We start from the raw sequence: 15947 nt of genomic DNA, 5'->3' as shown, positions 1-15947 counted from the left end.
GCCCTTTACTTGCTGAAAACCAGAAACCACCTTTCCCCCCCATACTTCTTTTTCCCTAAAAGATTTTTTCCTTAAAAAAAGAAGAGTGTTTTTCTTTTAAAGGGGACACAAATATCCCAGATTAATCAGCTCCACAGCAGCAAACACCTCTCCCTGGTTAGTGCAGGAAGAGGGAAGCCTTGAAAGCCAAAATGTTAGTTCAACTTTGATTTCCATCAGTGTTTCATTTGCTTTGAGACATTTTGGGCACTTAGTGGAGAATTTTCAAATTGTGGCTCTAAACCACCAGAAACATTTCACACATCACTGGGATGCACCAAAACCCTGGGAATCCCACTGGGAACTTTTCTCCTTCTTTGGGCACCAACAGGGGCTCGGCAACCTGGAGTAATGCTGCAAAATGCAGATAAATTCCACGAATTCCTCTAATCCAGTGGTTTTCATCATCTCACACAATGTCTACTCTGATGATCTAAAGGAAAAATCATGGATTTCAATTCCTGTGTGGACACTAGAGAAAGCAGAGACTCTTTAGGCCCTGAGTCAGGATTGTGGTCTGGATTGCCTTTGCTACTTGAACCAGATAACCTGACTGCCCAGAGAGGTGGTGGATGCCCCATCCCTGGAAAAATTCAAGGCCAGGCTGGACAGGGCTGTGAGCGGCTGATCTAATTGAAGACAAAGTCATAGAATCATCATGGTTGGAGGTGACCTCTAAGATTATCAAGTCCACCCATTAACCTGCCACTCTGCTGTAATCCCTAAACCATATCCTCCAGCGCCAGATCCAGATGCCTCTGAGACACTTCCAGGGATGGTGACTCCACCACGCCCCTGGGCAAACCTATTCCAGTGCCTAACCACCACAGAGAAGACATTTTTCCTAACATTTAATCTGAATCTCAAAGATGCCCCAGTTTATTGCAAGCAGGTGGCACAAGATGTCCTTTAAAGGTCCCTTCCAACCTGAACCAGTCTACAGAGCTCCCTCAACCATACTAGGATTCCCAAGAAACAAAGGGAAAATTCAGCCTCATGCATCCAAAGCACATAACCTAATGCCCAAATCTTGGCTTGGAGCTGCCTTTCAGCTCTCTCAGCACCTCTTCACCCCTCTTCAAAGTGTTGAGTCACACAGACCTTCCAAGGTCACTTGACCTGCCTTGGGGCAAGGTGGAGTCTTGACCCCAGGGAGGTTTCCTGCAGCATTGTAGGACAATGGGATTACTCACACCCTGCATGGTGAGGACTCCCCTGCCTTTCTGCAGGCTCAGGACTTTGGCTCTGCTCTATTCCTGGCTGACACTTCGTCCTGGTGTAATTTTAGCACAGTAACCACCGACATGCCCAGGCTGAGCTGCTTTGATCAGCAGGTGAAGGTGTAATTACCGAAGGGACAAAAGGCAGCTGAGCAGCTCAGCTCCTGACACTTGCTCAGCTCCTGACACTTGCTCAGCTCCTGACACTGACACTCTTTTCTTCCATAAAAACTGCAACTTCCAATACCAGGAGAACACTTTTGACTCTTTAAAAATAGTATAAATTGAACATGAAGGTGCTCAAATATCAGCACTGGAGAACAGGGGCATTTCCATACCAGCAAATGAGGACACAAAGGGATAGTGCAGCAGAGTCCATTTCTAGGAATTAGAAGATGCACCAAGGATGCTCCTCCATGGATGGTGCATAGTGACTTGCTCTGAGAATCACAGAACAGTTTGGGTTGGACAGAACCTTCAAGATCACCTTATTCCAGCCCCTCTGCCATGGGCAGGGACACCTTCCACTAGACCATGTTGCTCCAAGACTCATCCAACCTGGCCTGGAACACTTTGAATGATGGACCAGCCATAACGTCTCTGGGCAACCTGTGCCAGTGCCTCACCACACTCACAGTGAAGAATTTTCTCCTAATACCCAATCTAAACTTACTCACTGTCAGTGGGAAGCCATTCCCCCTTGTCCTGCCACTCCAGGCTCTGGTAAAAAGTCCCTCTCCATCTTTCTTGCAGGACCCCTTCAGGTTCTCTTCTTCATGAACTACTCACAGTGTGGAAATCCTGTCTTTTATAGTTGGACCAGACTGGAAACTCATCTCAAACAGGGCAGCAATTCCTGAGACCATAATGCTACAGAACTTGATCACTCTATTACGCTGAATCATCAGCTCTCGCACAGATAATCTGGGCTAGATTTGGGGTGGCAGTATAGAAACAGTTCTACCTTGCCCCTAGCACGGAATCACAGAATATCTGGAGTTGGAAGGGACTCACAAGTATCATTAAGTTCAACTCCAGGCCCTGCACAGGACACTCCTGAGAATCCCAGCATGTTCCTGAGAGCATTGTCCAAAGACTCCCTGAGCTCTGTCAAGCTTGGGGCTGTGACCCCTGCCCTGGGGAACTCTTCCAGTGCCCAACCACCCTCTGGGAGAAGAACCTTTGCCTAATATTCACCTAAACCTCCCCTGACACATCTGCATTGCCTCAGACAGGTGTGGGCACTTCCACACCCTATCTCCTGCATTTCCTTAGCAAAGTGCAGGAATTTTAAACTGTTCCTGAATAACCACTGGAAAAAAGCCTTTGAACCCTGTAAGGATGAGACACCAAGGGAGCTGAAGATCTTTCAGATCCACCCTGGTTCTTTCTGGATTGCTCTCACCCACCTGCAAGGGGACATGAGGATCCACCAGCAACATTCAGTTCATCTTCACACTCCTCTAATGGAAGAAACTCCAATATATAACAAAACATTCCAGACCTACATCTCCTACAAAGCTTTGAACTAGATCAGACTGCAGAACCTCACTGAGGTGCCTCCCCATCTCACAAGGCTGTTAGGAGGATCAGTGTTGTGCAAGGCTTTGAAGATACTGCACAGCAAATGTAACTGATCTCCTCCCCTCGGTTGAGTCCTTTCTAATCCAGGTCTGGAAGAGAAAATGCTACTTCAATGTGTCTGGGTGATTTTTAGACCAATTAGTGTCCTCCCAGTCTCCAAAACAATTCTGACTCACTCAAAAAGGCAACATTAATATTTAAGGAAGATAAATCACTCCAAGTCCACCTCATAAATCATTGTGGGCATCTCTCCACATCCTCATCTCTCCTGCTAGCCATGCTTCATGCTCCAGTGCAGAGACCAATCTCCCTGTCAAGTTCCATTACTTGCTTCTAATACTCCCAGGACAATTCCTGGAAGTGATCTCCAGGTGATAAACCACCCCTGGGGAGCCACATCTCCCTTTTTAAGGAGGAATACAGCAACTGTGGAATCCAACTATCTCCAAGCACCTCTTGAATCCAAAGAGCACCTGCCCCATGCTTGCTTGTGTGGCCACCAGCCACATTGCTTGGCTGCCAACAGATGAGAGTTTTTGGCAACAAATCTGGCCAAGAAGATGGATGAAAGCCCTCCTGACCTCTCTGCACTGGAGACAACACTTCCAGTGCCAATAGAGCCAAGAAAGCAATTTCTCCTCAACAACACCTCCAGGTGCAGAGAACCAGGAAAGACACTTGTCTTTTTTGGTAGTTCCACAGCAAATCAGTCCTTAGCTCCATCCTGCTACCAGATCTTCCTGCTGGGTTAGAGACACCCAAAGACATGAGGCTGCACAGTTTTGGGGCTGTAACACCTCCTAAAGCAGCTCTGGAGGGCTGGAACATCCTTCCAGAAGAGGAATCACAGGGCACAAACAAGCAGAATGAAGGAAAGTGCCACTGTGGAATCCTGAGTCTTCTCCTCCTATTTATGTTCAAGCTCATGGAAGACGCTCAGTGTGCCCAGGGTGTGTACAATCCTGGGCACCAGTAACAACAAAAAAATCACAGTCCCAGCAAGAAAGACCTGAAATTGCTCTTAGAACAACTCAGAGCTCAGAGGATTTGCTGTTTCTAAGTACCTGATTGCAGATCCTCCTAAGTATCTATCAAGACAGCTCAAACAAATCTCATTTAAAGGGGGGAAAAAGCTGCTTGAGCAAAAATGAAACTCCCTGATGATTGTATTTTTCCTATCCAAGGAGCCAACTCAGCCAACTGCAAAGAAATCAACATAAAGCACATTTTTGATGGCAGTAACAGCATAAACACAGGCACAGTTTAGACAGCAGAGAAAGGAAAGAAACATATGTTGCCTTCCAATGGAGCATATTTTGATGGAAGGCATCAGTGACTTGACAAACACTTGGAAATGTCTCTGGAGTTCAAGTAAGACACCCATAGACCGGAATTCTTGGAAAAAAAATCCTGGATGAACATTAAGTTGAGAGTTAAATAACCAAATTATAGGTGGGAAGTGACTGGTCCATGGTGGATTGTGGTATTGCCCTCGATCACATACAATTAGACCTGCAAGCATTTGGGTGACTCTCACTGAAGCTCAATCTCTCATAGCACATGAAATACCTTTAAAAATCATTTTTACTTCATAGCACTTGACAGCCTAAGGCCCCATTTCATAGAATCATAGAATGTTAAGGGGTTGGAATGGACCTTAGAGATCATCTAGCCCCAACCTCCTGCCCTGAGCAGGGACACCTCCCACCAGATCAGGTAGCTCAAGGATTTATCCAACCTGGCTTTGAACACTGCCAGGATTGGGGCATCCACAGCCTTCCTGGTTGTGGATTTCCACCACACTGCATCAAGTTTCAGCAACAACTGCATACTGGAACATCTGCGCTCCCAGACTGAAAACGAAAGGAAAGCGATGTCTCACCGGCAGGTGGGTGAAGACTGCGAAGGTGCTGCGTAGAAAGCCAATGAGATCCACAAGGTAGTCACTGGCCCTGCTGCCTGGCTCCATGGCCATCCAGTCGTAGTCTGCCAGCTGCAAGAACTGGTCAATCTTCTGGTTCAGGTTGGTGTAGATCTCCTCCTCAGCTGCATGGCGAGCGTCCTGCAGAACAACACCTCACATGGGATGGAGGTTCCATACCCGAAGTCTACACAAGGAACAGGATGTGGGATTGAGCCAGCCTCTAGCCCTAAAGGTAGCACATCCCAAAGGCAACTACAGGGCTGCTACAGCCTCAGGTCAGCTCAGACCTGTGGGACAAGTGCCACCAGGTCAGTGTTGCGCAGGATCAAGCTGGATTTTGCCTCTGATGCAACCTAGGGACCAGGAGGACTCCATACCCGAAGTCTACACAAGGAACAGGATGTGGGATTGAGCCAGCCTCTAGCCCTAAAGGTAGCACATCCCAAAGGCAACTACAGGGCTGCTACAGCCTCAGGTCAGCTCAGACCTGTGGGACAAGTGCCACCAGGTCAGTGTTGCGCAGGATCAAGCTGGATTTTGCCTCTGATGCAACCTAGGGACCAGGAGGACGAATCATCGTAGAATGTAATGTTAAGGGATTGGAATGGACCTTAGAGATCATCTAATCCCAACCCCCTGTCCTGGGCAGGGACACCTCCCACCAGAGCAGGCTGCTCAAGGCTTTATACAACTTGGCTTTGAACACTGCCAGAGCTGGGGCAGCCACAGCTTCCCCAGGCAACCTGTGCCAGTGTCTCACCACCCTCACAGGGAAAAACTTCTTCCTCATCTCTCATCTAAATCTCCCTCTTTCAATTCCTCCCCATTACTCCTTCTCCAGTCACTGTAGTACCTAACCCTGAGTTCCTCTGCAGCTTCCCTGTAGGCACCTTCAGATCCTGAATGGTTGCTATATCTAGTGGAGAATGGAAGAGAGATGGGAGAGGAACATCCTGTACGGAAAAGGGTTAAGACCCACCAAACTGCGTGCAGGTGTACGGGGCAGGTAGGTCACAGAGGAGCCTCCCTGCCAGAATAAGGACAGGAAACTCGCCTTTAGGCCAAATACTTAAATGATGCCAGGATGGACTTCCCTGGGGACATAAGACCTTAGTCTCTTGCTGAGTTATCCCAAGGGCAAACCTCAACTAACCAATTCCCTACTGTTCCCATCTCCAGCTCTCCAGCCATGGGCCACAATCCAAATAGCCCATGCTGGACCCAGTCATGGCCTTGAGGTATCATATAAAGTATCTGAGTGAACACTCCTGGGTTAGGATTTAAAGACTAGGAAGTCTAGGAGTTTCTGTCAGCCTTGATTTGGAGGGGATAGTCCTAAAAGGAGTGGAAAGATGCAGAAATAAGGTCTAGAAATCTATTCTCCTCTTGAGTAAAAGAGGAGAGGTCATGGCCATGGCCAGACGTGTAACACTGTGTGCAATTTCAAGAGCAAAATGGAAATTAATTTGAAAATATATAATAATAATAAATACTAAGGATAATATCAGGCTTTTGTTTAAAAGCTGCTTAATCCTTCAGACAATCAGTTCTGCAGTCACAGCCTCTAAATTATGGCCACAGACCCTCATGATCTCAACACAAGTAATACTCTGAAGGGCGAACTCAAAAGCAACAGCCTAACTTTCCCAAAATATGCCAAAATGACCTTTTGGCTCAGCTCAGCTCCCTCCAACACCATATCCATCTGCTTTGAGGCAGGTTCTCTCCAAGCAGCCACCAAAAGCACCTCCCCAGAGCCTTCTCACCTTGAAGGTTGTGGTCCCGTAGAGCTTGGTGGTGTGGACAGTTTCTGGCAAGACATTGGTGATGTTGGTGATGAATTCCTCCAGGAACTTGCAAGATTTCTCCAAATGGGTTGTGTTTATAATAATCTGGACAAGCTGTAAAGGCAAAAAAAGGTTTCAGCCATGGTGCTCCTGAAGCCAAGGACGTGCCAAGGTGAGTGGATGCCAATTTCCTAGGAGTTCTGGCATGACAAGCTGACATTGTGCAAACACACTGAGCTTTGCTGCACGCTCAAAGCCTCTCCTCCTTTAACAGCCCCAGAAACTCACATCAAAGATAATTTTGGGGGAAAAGCATTTCCCATGACAGCCACTAACACCACAAAAGACAACTTTTTTCCCCTGACTTGCTTACATTCAGCTGTCACTCAGAGCTCATGTCAAACACAACAGGCTCACCAAGAAAATGCCATGACAAATCACATGTCTTATGTTTGGCAATGAACCCTAACCAACCCATACCTTGAGTGACACCAACTGAGGCACTGAACAAAGAAACCACAAGGTTTTTACTTCTGCAAGGGTGCTGTGAGTGACCAGCAGATCCCTTACAGACCCAGAAGGCATTTCATGCTCTGGGTTAATATAATTTCATTGCTGGAGTATGGTGTGGCAGTCTGCAGTCAACTCCTTCTCAGAAATGGTTTTGAAACACTTCCAAATCTGCATGAAGTGGATTAGTCAGCAAATGAGATGGATTAATCAGCAGATGAGATGAAGTAATCAGCAATTTCAGTGTTGCAGGCAAAGAAATATGGAAGTAACACCTCAAAGGTCACAGGGCTCAAATCTTGCTCGTGCTGGATGACATGAAAAGGGTGATGGTCACAGTCTGGGGGGTTCAGTGTGGTTTAGGAAGGAAAAGAGACATTAGGAAGGTAGTGCAGAAATGGAACAAGGTGCCCAGAGAAGCTGTGGGGCCTCTATTTGGTTGAAATGAAGTCCCAGATGACATGATCCAAGTGAGCAATGATCCCACTCCCAGTGGAAAGTGGTGAGACACCGGCACAGGTTGCCCAGGGATGTTGTGGATGCCCCAACCCTAGCAGTGTTCACAGCCAGGTTGGATAAAGCCTTGAGCAACCTGATCTGGTGGGAGGTGTCCCTGCCCAGAGCAGGAAGTTGGGACTAGAAGATCTCTAAGGTCCATTCCAACCCTTTAACACACTAATACCTACAGAGGTCCCTTCCAGCCAACACTTGATTTCAGTCACATTTTTGTTCTTAAGAAATCAAACTAATAACTTCCCTGGGCAAAAGCAGCTAAGGGAACTGTGGTACTGGGTTTGCCCTTCCTACACGCAACCACACTGAGGAAACATTGGTGACAGCAGCAAAAAAGGACCATTTTGGGGATGGATAGTGCAGGGAGAGTGTTGCATTCCTCTGTGGAGCAGCAGGGGGGAAGAGGAATTTGCCCTCAGGGAGCAAAGAGATTCCATACTGTGAGATAAAGGGCTGAGGAAGCATCAGGTGTAAATACATAGCAGTAAAAGCACTGAACTCCCCAAAACCACCTTCTAAACTCTCCAAACTCCACTCCTAAGCTTTCCAAACTCACTTCTGTAGAGAATTTACAGTGTCCACAGAACAGGACACATTTCTACAGTTCAAACAATTAAACAACTGAAGTAATACCTATCTGTTTAATACCAACCTCGAGGTACCACTGAGGAATCCACCTGCCCTGGGGATTACATCCTCCCAACCAGCCATGATTTAAGTGTATTAAACTTCAGAAATCTGACTTTGTGCACAAAAAAAGTATGGATCATGAAAAGAAAATCCCAAATAGTGTTTGTGCTGCAGCAATGGGCTGACACCACCTCAAACATCACCTGTAAATGGGAACTGTTCCCCATCCTTTCACAGCTCCCCCTTGGCTCCTCTCTGGTGCTCCCTGAAGTCCTTCTACTTTAATTAAGATATATAACATTGTCCAAAATCAAATGGGCAAAATTCAAAACCAACAGCAAAAAAAGTTCCTTTTCTCCACAATATAAAGTGTTTCTTGCTTTGTGCAACAACACTGTGATTCCATTGTTTTCCAACCAAACGTTTCACAGTAATACTTCAAAACAGCATGTCTAACGGTGCTTTAAGAAGTTCCAAGGGACAAAATGTCCTTCTGCCACTCTGCCTTGGAAATTAGACAATCACAGACTGGTTTGGGTTGGAAGAAACATTAAACATCAACTAGTTCCAACTCCCTGCCATGGGCAGGGACACCTTCCACTACACCAGGTTGCCCCAAGCCCCATCCAACCTGGCCTGGGACACTTCCAGGAATGGGTCAGAGACAGCTTCTCTGGGCAATCTGCGCCAGTGCCTCACCACCATCATAGGGAACAATTCCTTCCCAATATCTCATCTAACTCTGCCCTCTGGCATTGGGAAGCCATTCTGCCTTGTCCTGGCACTGCCTTAGCTCTCCCACCTGTAAGCTGGAAGTGATGGATGTCAAACCCTAGTGAGTGACAAGTGGCATCAGCTCCAGCAAAACATGCTCAGCTGTTCCAAAAGCAAGGGGACATTATCCAAGCACAGACAAGATTTGTGCAGACCTAAAGAAGGTGACTTTGGTGCTCATATGATGTTTCCATGATGGTTGTTTTCCACTTCGTTCCCTCCCAGTGTGATCAAGGCCATAGTTGGTGCAAAGTTCAAGGCATTTTACTTCCATGCACAGTGCCTTGTCTTATAAACATTACAGCTTCTCTGGGCAACCTGTGCCAGTGCCTTACCACTCTCACAGGGAAGGATTTCTTCCCAATATCCCATCTAACCCTGCCTTTTGGCAGTGGAAAGCCATTCTCCCTTGTCCTGTCAGTCCATGCCCACGGACTTCCCGGCAGTCACATCCCACCTCCGTCAGCCCGACGTTTTTCCTCTTGATGACATTCTGTAAGCAGTTGCTCAGTGTTCGGGTCAGCAGCAGGTTTGTAGATTTCCTGATCATATCATCAACTTCAGTGGAGCTGCAAAGCAGAATTGAAAGAGAGTTTTGCAAAATGTTCCATGAAAGGAAAATCACCTGCAGACCTCATCCTCCTCCTTCTCAGCACTCCTCTGCCTTATACATCATCCATGCACTGCTCACAGGTGATGACATACTGATATATACCAACAATTTAGGACTTTTTGGGCATGTTTTGGAAAGAAACGTGGATAACACATGCTAAACCTACATCCCAAAGCCTCTCTTGGAGGGAATGGTCCAGCTCAGGGAAGAACAACCCACAGCATCAGCACTAACCCATGTGACCAAGCCACCTCCCTGCACCTCCCTCTCCCTGGCAAAAGGGAATGGGCTGACACCACCTCAAACATCACCTGTAAATGGGAACTGTTCCCCATCCTTTCACAGCTCCCCCTTGGCTCCTCTCTGGTGCTCCCTGAAGTCCTTCTACTTTAATTAAGATATATAACATTGTCCAAAATCAAATGGGCAAAATTCAAAACCAACAGCAAAAAAAGTTCCTTTTCTCCACAATATAAAGTGTTTCTTGCTTTGTGCAACAACACTGTGATTCCATTGTTTTCCAACCAAACGTTTCACAGTAATACTTCAAAACAGCATGTCTAACGGTGCTTTAAGAAGTTCCCAAACCCCCAAAATCCCTTCCCAGCCTTCTCATGGCTTTAAGTAAATCACAGAATCGTTGAATAGCTTGGGTTATAAGGGACTTTATATAGTCCATCTAATTCCACTCCATCCCCCTGCCATTGGCAGGGACACCTTACACTAAAACAGGGTGCTCCAAGCCCCATCCAAACTGGCCTGGAACACTTCCACGGATGGGGCAGCCACAGCTTCTCTGAGCAAACTGTGCCAGTGCCTCACCACCCTCACAGCCAAGAATTCCTTCCCAATATCCCATCTACCCCTGCCCTCTGGCAGTGGGAACCCATTCCCCTTTGTCCTGTCCCTCCATTCCTTGTCCCAGGTCCCTTTGCAGCTTTCTTAGAGCTCCTTTAGCCACTGGAAGGGGCTCTTAGGTCTCCCTGGAGCTTCTCTTCTCCAGACTGAATGCCCCCAGCTTTTCCAGTCTGGCTCCAGAGCAGAGGTGCTCCAGTCCTTGGAGCATCTCCATGGCCTCCTCCGCACTCACTCCAGCAGCTCCATGTCCTTCTGCTGTTACTGCCTCAACAGAGCTCTCAGAGCCTCAGACTGGAAACTCTTGCAACAAATTCCTGCCCTTTGCCAGGTGGTTGCAGCTGCAGCATCACTGAAATGTGGGGGTTTGGCTTTGTCCCCTCCAACCTGAACCCTAGCAAGGTGTAACCTCTCCTTTCTGCAGGAGGTTTTGGAACCCCACCCTGTCACAGGCTCCTTTGATCTGTCCTTGGCCCTGCATTAGCCCTGACACCACGGAGCTTTGTCTCTGGCAGCACAGTGACAGGCAGGGGAGGGCACAGAGAATTTCCACTGGGACGTCTGAGAAGTGTTAATAACTTTGAGGCTCCTGGTAAAACAAGCCTATGACCTTTGGCTCCGTCTCCTGTTCTCCCTGACAAATGAGCCACATTACACAGCAGAGATTGACATGAGAAACAAAAGCAAAGCTTGAAGTTCCCTCAGTGCTGGTGAGGAAGGTGGGGAATGTTGGGATGCTGCTATTAGGGTGCCTGCTGGTGTGGGGATGGGCACTGCCAGCCCTTGTCCAGCTGCCAGCTCCCAAATTTGTAATCTTGGCTCAGTGTATCTGCAAAGCAAGACAGCCTTTGCCAAGAGCAACCCAGTAGCCTCCCAGAACCACTCATCCTTCCCCCACACTGGTATCCTACAGTCAACTTAATTCTGGTAGTTATTCAGGACCTTCCTTGTGCTGCTGCATGAGAACTGCACTGAAATTCCCCAAATTCTCTGGAGAAGTGGCAAATATTGCTCCCCACTCACATGCCTGAGCGAAGTCATGTTTGTATTTCTCTAGTGGAAGGTGTCCCTGCCCATGGCAGGGGATGGAACGAGATGAGCTTTAAGATCCTTTCCAACCTAAACCATTCCATGATTCTGTGATCCCTGGGAAATCCTAAAATACAGTATATAGGGAGTCCCAGAGCCTGCCTCTCAGGACAGTGGAGGTTGGAGCTGGTGGCTGGAACTCTAGGCACCTACTGGAGAAAGCAGAGATGACAAACATGGGGATTTGGCCACGACAGCAGCTTTCCTCACTAAACCAACACGGCAATCAGATACACCACACTGCAAAGGTTTGGGGGTTTAACTCCAATGTCAGCCTGTCATCAGGACATCACAACTAAAGCAGGCAGCAGTGCCTGGCTGTGTGCACGCCCCAGGACAGTCACACTCCTGGCAGCAGTGGTGCCACTGCAAGACGCCACAGCCAGTGCTGACGGCACAAGGTTCTTGTGTCAAGGAACACTCTGAAATCAAAGGGTTCCTTTAATCACTCACTTCAGCTGCAGGAACATGCCAACCGTGACAGCCTCCAGGGCATGAACAAGTAGTGCTTAATGATACTGCTCAGCAGTTCCAGGCTGCTTTTAGTTCTTCGGAGCTCTTCTGACTGAACTTTCTCTGCATACGAGCACCAATTTTTGACTCTTACCATAGAATCACAGGATCTTTGGGTTGGAAAAGCCATCTGAGATCACTGAGTCCAATCTTTCCCCCAGCACTGTCAACGTCACCACTAAATCATGTCCTCAAGTGCCACATCCACATGGCTTTTAAATCCCTCCAGGGAAGATGACTCCACCACTGCCCTCTGCAACCCCTTCCAATACTTGAGCACCCTTTCAGTAAAGAAACTTCCTCTAACATACAACCTAAACCTGCCCTGGCATGACTTCAGGCTGTTTTCTCTTGTCCTATCTTCCATGAACTCCAAACACTGAGTAAGGAAAAAAAGATGGAGGCATTCCTAGAAAAACAAAAAGCAGGATTTGACCAGGCACTGGACTGGGATTGCCCAAATCTTCCTCGGTTGAACGGAAGAGGTGAGTGAGGTTGGAACAGGAGTGATGGGTGTCAGACTTGCCTTGCCCAGCATCTCCCAGCTGAAATGATGAACCAAGCAGTAGTTCACACTAGCAGCCCAGACCCAATGTCTAGACCATTGGCGCCAGTAAGCAAAGGGTAATGGGACCAGTGAGCGGTACGATGCCAACTTGTAGCGATATGGATGCCTTGTAGTGATAGGACAAAGGAGAATGGCCTGAAGCTGCAGGAGGGAAAGCTTAGATGGGATATTGGGAAAAACTTCTTCCCTGTGAGGATGGTGAGGCACTGGCACAGGTTGCACAGAGAAGCTGTGGCTGCCCCATCCCTGCAAGTGTTCCAGGCCAGGTTGGATGGGGTTTGGAGCAACCTGGTTTAGTGGAAGGTGTCCCTGTCCATGGCAGGGAATGGAACTAGATGGTCTTTAAGGTCCCTTCCAACTCAAAGCATTTCATGATTCCATGACTTGAGTGTGATGCAAAGGTTGGGTCTCAGCTCAGCAGACAGGTCAGATCTCCATCCTCAATACATCAAAGTAAACAATGGTGGTGGTGGTGGCTGCTCACTGCTCACATCTGAGCTTCAAACTGGTAGAAGTTAGTAGTGGCGTAGTTGTTACTAAGCCTACACACTCAGTCTACAAACAGTAGTAGCTGTAAAACTACAACCTCACTTGTAACACAGAAGCAGCAAAATGAGCACAGAAAGCACATTTATCTTCTCTCTCTTAGAGCTGACTTCCACAGGTCCTTCCTGATATAGTTACTCAAACCTCTGAGTTTATTTCAGTTTATTTTTAATAAATTTAAGTACTTCTATTATTTTCAGCACTTCAATCCCAACTTCTTTCAGAATTTGTGCTTTATTTCCCAGAAAAAAAACACCCACCCCAAAACCAAAGACTTAAAGCCTTAGATTAGAGCTGCCACCTCATCCTTCCTCTCACTGTTTTCAAAGATATTCCCTATCTTTCAAATGGGAAATTCCACTGGAACAAGCAGAAGTCTTCCAGTGAGTTGTTACTTTTAAAGACAACTTGAACTCACACTTTTAACAAAGGGAAAAAGTGCTGAAAACATAAAGGAGGTTTTCTTCCTCCTAATCAAATTAACAGAGCCAATAACAAAAATTCCAACCCCTTAAACACACAGTGAGTTAAAACTTTTCTTCAGATACTTGAAAAGCAAAATAACCTTCACTGGAGTATCAACACAAAGGAGAACATTCCCATCCAACAAATACAAGGAGCTAGTTTAGAAAAATAATTAGGGAAAAACCCAGGAGCTCCATTTGCTGCCACAGGCTCTGTTCTTCAGGAAAAGAGCACAGAGCCCTGAAGGGAACTGTCTGTGTTAATGACAGCTGATGTCCTGTATCCCCTAGCAGTAGTCATGACCTTCAGGCCTCCTGTGACTGACAGGCTGACCCTGATCACTCCAGGGTGTGAGGGAAATGACAAGCAAAGAAGAACAAGAAAGAGAAGAGAAAGAGAACTTGCTGGCGGCTTTGTAGCCAAACTCCCTAATAAAACCTAATTCAAGCTGTCAGGGTGAAATGAAGAAAGTGTCAACAGGGGTTTTCAGAGAAATATTCCAAATGTTTGGCTAGAAAAGCCAGAGCTGAGTTCCCATCCCCCAGCACAACAGCACTCCTCAGAAAGGGCTGGAAAAGCCAATGTCGAAAGGAATGTTAATAACGTGTCCGAGGGGACCCCTGAGGAAGGACCCAAGGGGACACTTTTCTTCCCTTCCCTGACAAAGCCAATCAAGTTGGTAATGGTGAAGAGCACAAAAGTCGGGAGGGAAGTGCCAAGGGAGGGGCTGGGTGAGAGCAGCATCCGTGTGAAATCAGAGCGATGTGTCGGCTCCAGAAACTGAGAGGTTTCATGGTGACCCAAGGGTTAAGAGCCCTGGGAGCCACCAGAGAACAACCTGCCACCACTGAAAGGCTGAGATGAAACGTGGGGTGAGAAATGTCCTGTGCTTCCACATCAACCAATGAACTACTGCATCCTCGAGCAGGAGATGGAGAGAAAGTGTCTGAGCAAATTAGTGTCCCTCACACAAAGGGAGAGAACTAAAACCCTGAGTAGCTTTATGTAGGCACTGAAACATCTGGTGAGTTCACACAACACTGTTCCAGCTTCACATCAGCACTGCAGCAAGCACAGAATGGTTTGGGTTGGAAGAGATCTGAAAAACCATCCAGTTCCACCCATGCTGTGGGCAGGGACAACTTCCACTATACCAGGTGGCTCCAAGCCCCATCCAACCTGGCCTGGAACACTCCCAGGGATGGGGCAGCCACAGCTTCTCTGGGCAACCTGTGCCAGTGTCTCACCACCCTCACAGGGAACAATTCCTTCCCAATATCCCATCTATCCCTGCCCACTGGCAGTGGGAAGCCATTCCCCCTTGTCCTGGCACTCCAGGCCCTTGTCCCAGGTCCCTCTGCAGCATTCTTGGAGCCCCTTCAGGCACTGGAAGGGGATCTAAGGTCTCCCCAGAGCTTTCTCTTCTTCAGGCTGAACACCACCATCGCTCCCAGCCTGGCTGCATAGAATAGGGGTTCCAGCCCTCAGAGCATTTCCATGGCCTCCTCTGGACTCACTCCAGCAAGTCCAGTGTTAGGCCACTGCCAGGATATGAAGCTGTCAAAGGAGGTAAAAACACCCTCTCCCCAGTCCAACCTATCTCCAGTATGGTGCTGCAGAGAGAAGGGAAGAAGGATTTCTCCTTCCAGTAAAAATCCTGTTGCTCATTTTTATACCTCTCTCCCAGCTGAAGCTGTTAGTGAGAGCAGAAAAAAAGCACCAACATGCAATTTCTGGCAAATACAGCTGGTTTTCAGTCTCACACACATACACATGGGTAAAGCCAGCATCAAAGCCCCTTGGGATGGAGGAAGGAGGGTAAATACATGGAACATTTTGCAGGCTTTAAAAAAAAATCAGATTATTTGTATATAAACTCCCAGGAGAAACAAGAATAACAAAATCTCCAAACCAGCAGCGAAACTCATTAAGGCACAAAAATCCAAACCTCCAGAGTCTTCTTGACAACACATTCATGGAATCCCTTCCTTGAGGGACATAGATATAATTCCCATTCCTTGAGGGACAGTCCAGGGAGGCCATGTGGAGGTCAGAGATGTTCTATCGGGAAATGACCCAATGACAAGTGAACCACAATCTGTCTTGAGGCAATCAAGTTCACTTCTTTAGTCTAACTGACTCAGAAATATCTTGCAGGGAGCAGTTCCCTCACTCTTTGTACAGCTAGCATTGTCCTGGGCTGTCTTCCCTGGAAGTGTCCAAGGCCAGGTTGGATGGGGTTTAGTATCATAGAATGCTAAGGGGTTGGAATGAACCTTAGAGATCATCTAGTCCCAACCCCCTGCCCTGGGCAGGG

General features: G+C 47.4%; 1 protein-coding gene across 1 annotated transcript in view; it reads right to left on the bottom strand.

The window, feature by feature from the left end:
• LOC103797833 (exocyst complex component 6B) overlaps positions 1-15947 on the bottom strand; it is a gene marked incomplete at its 5' end in the record, with an annotated part of 135509 nt that overhangs the window by 111581 nt on the left and 7981 nt on the right. Inside the window, 3 exons of the mRNA XM_009070067.1 lie at positions 4726-4905; positions 6534-6668; positions 9439-9550. Coding sequence (XP_009068315.1) covers positions 4726-4905; positions 6534-6668; positions 9439-9550 — 427 coding nt within the window. The remainder of the gene's footprint in view (positions 1-4725; positions 4906-6533; positions 6669-9438; positions 9551-15947) is intronic.

Source organism: Acanthisitta chloris, unplaced genomic scaffold (genome assembly GCF_000695815.1).
Source record: "Acanthisitta chloris isolate BGI_N310 unplaced genomic scaffold, ASM69581v1 scaffold6762, whole genome shotgun sequence".
NCBI classification, from domain to species: Eukaryota; Metazoa; Chordata; class Aves; order Passeriformes; family Acanthisittidae; genus Acanthisitta; species Acanthisitta chloris.
This window is presented reverse-complemented; position numbering and strand designations above follow the sequence as displayed.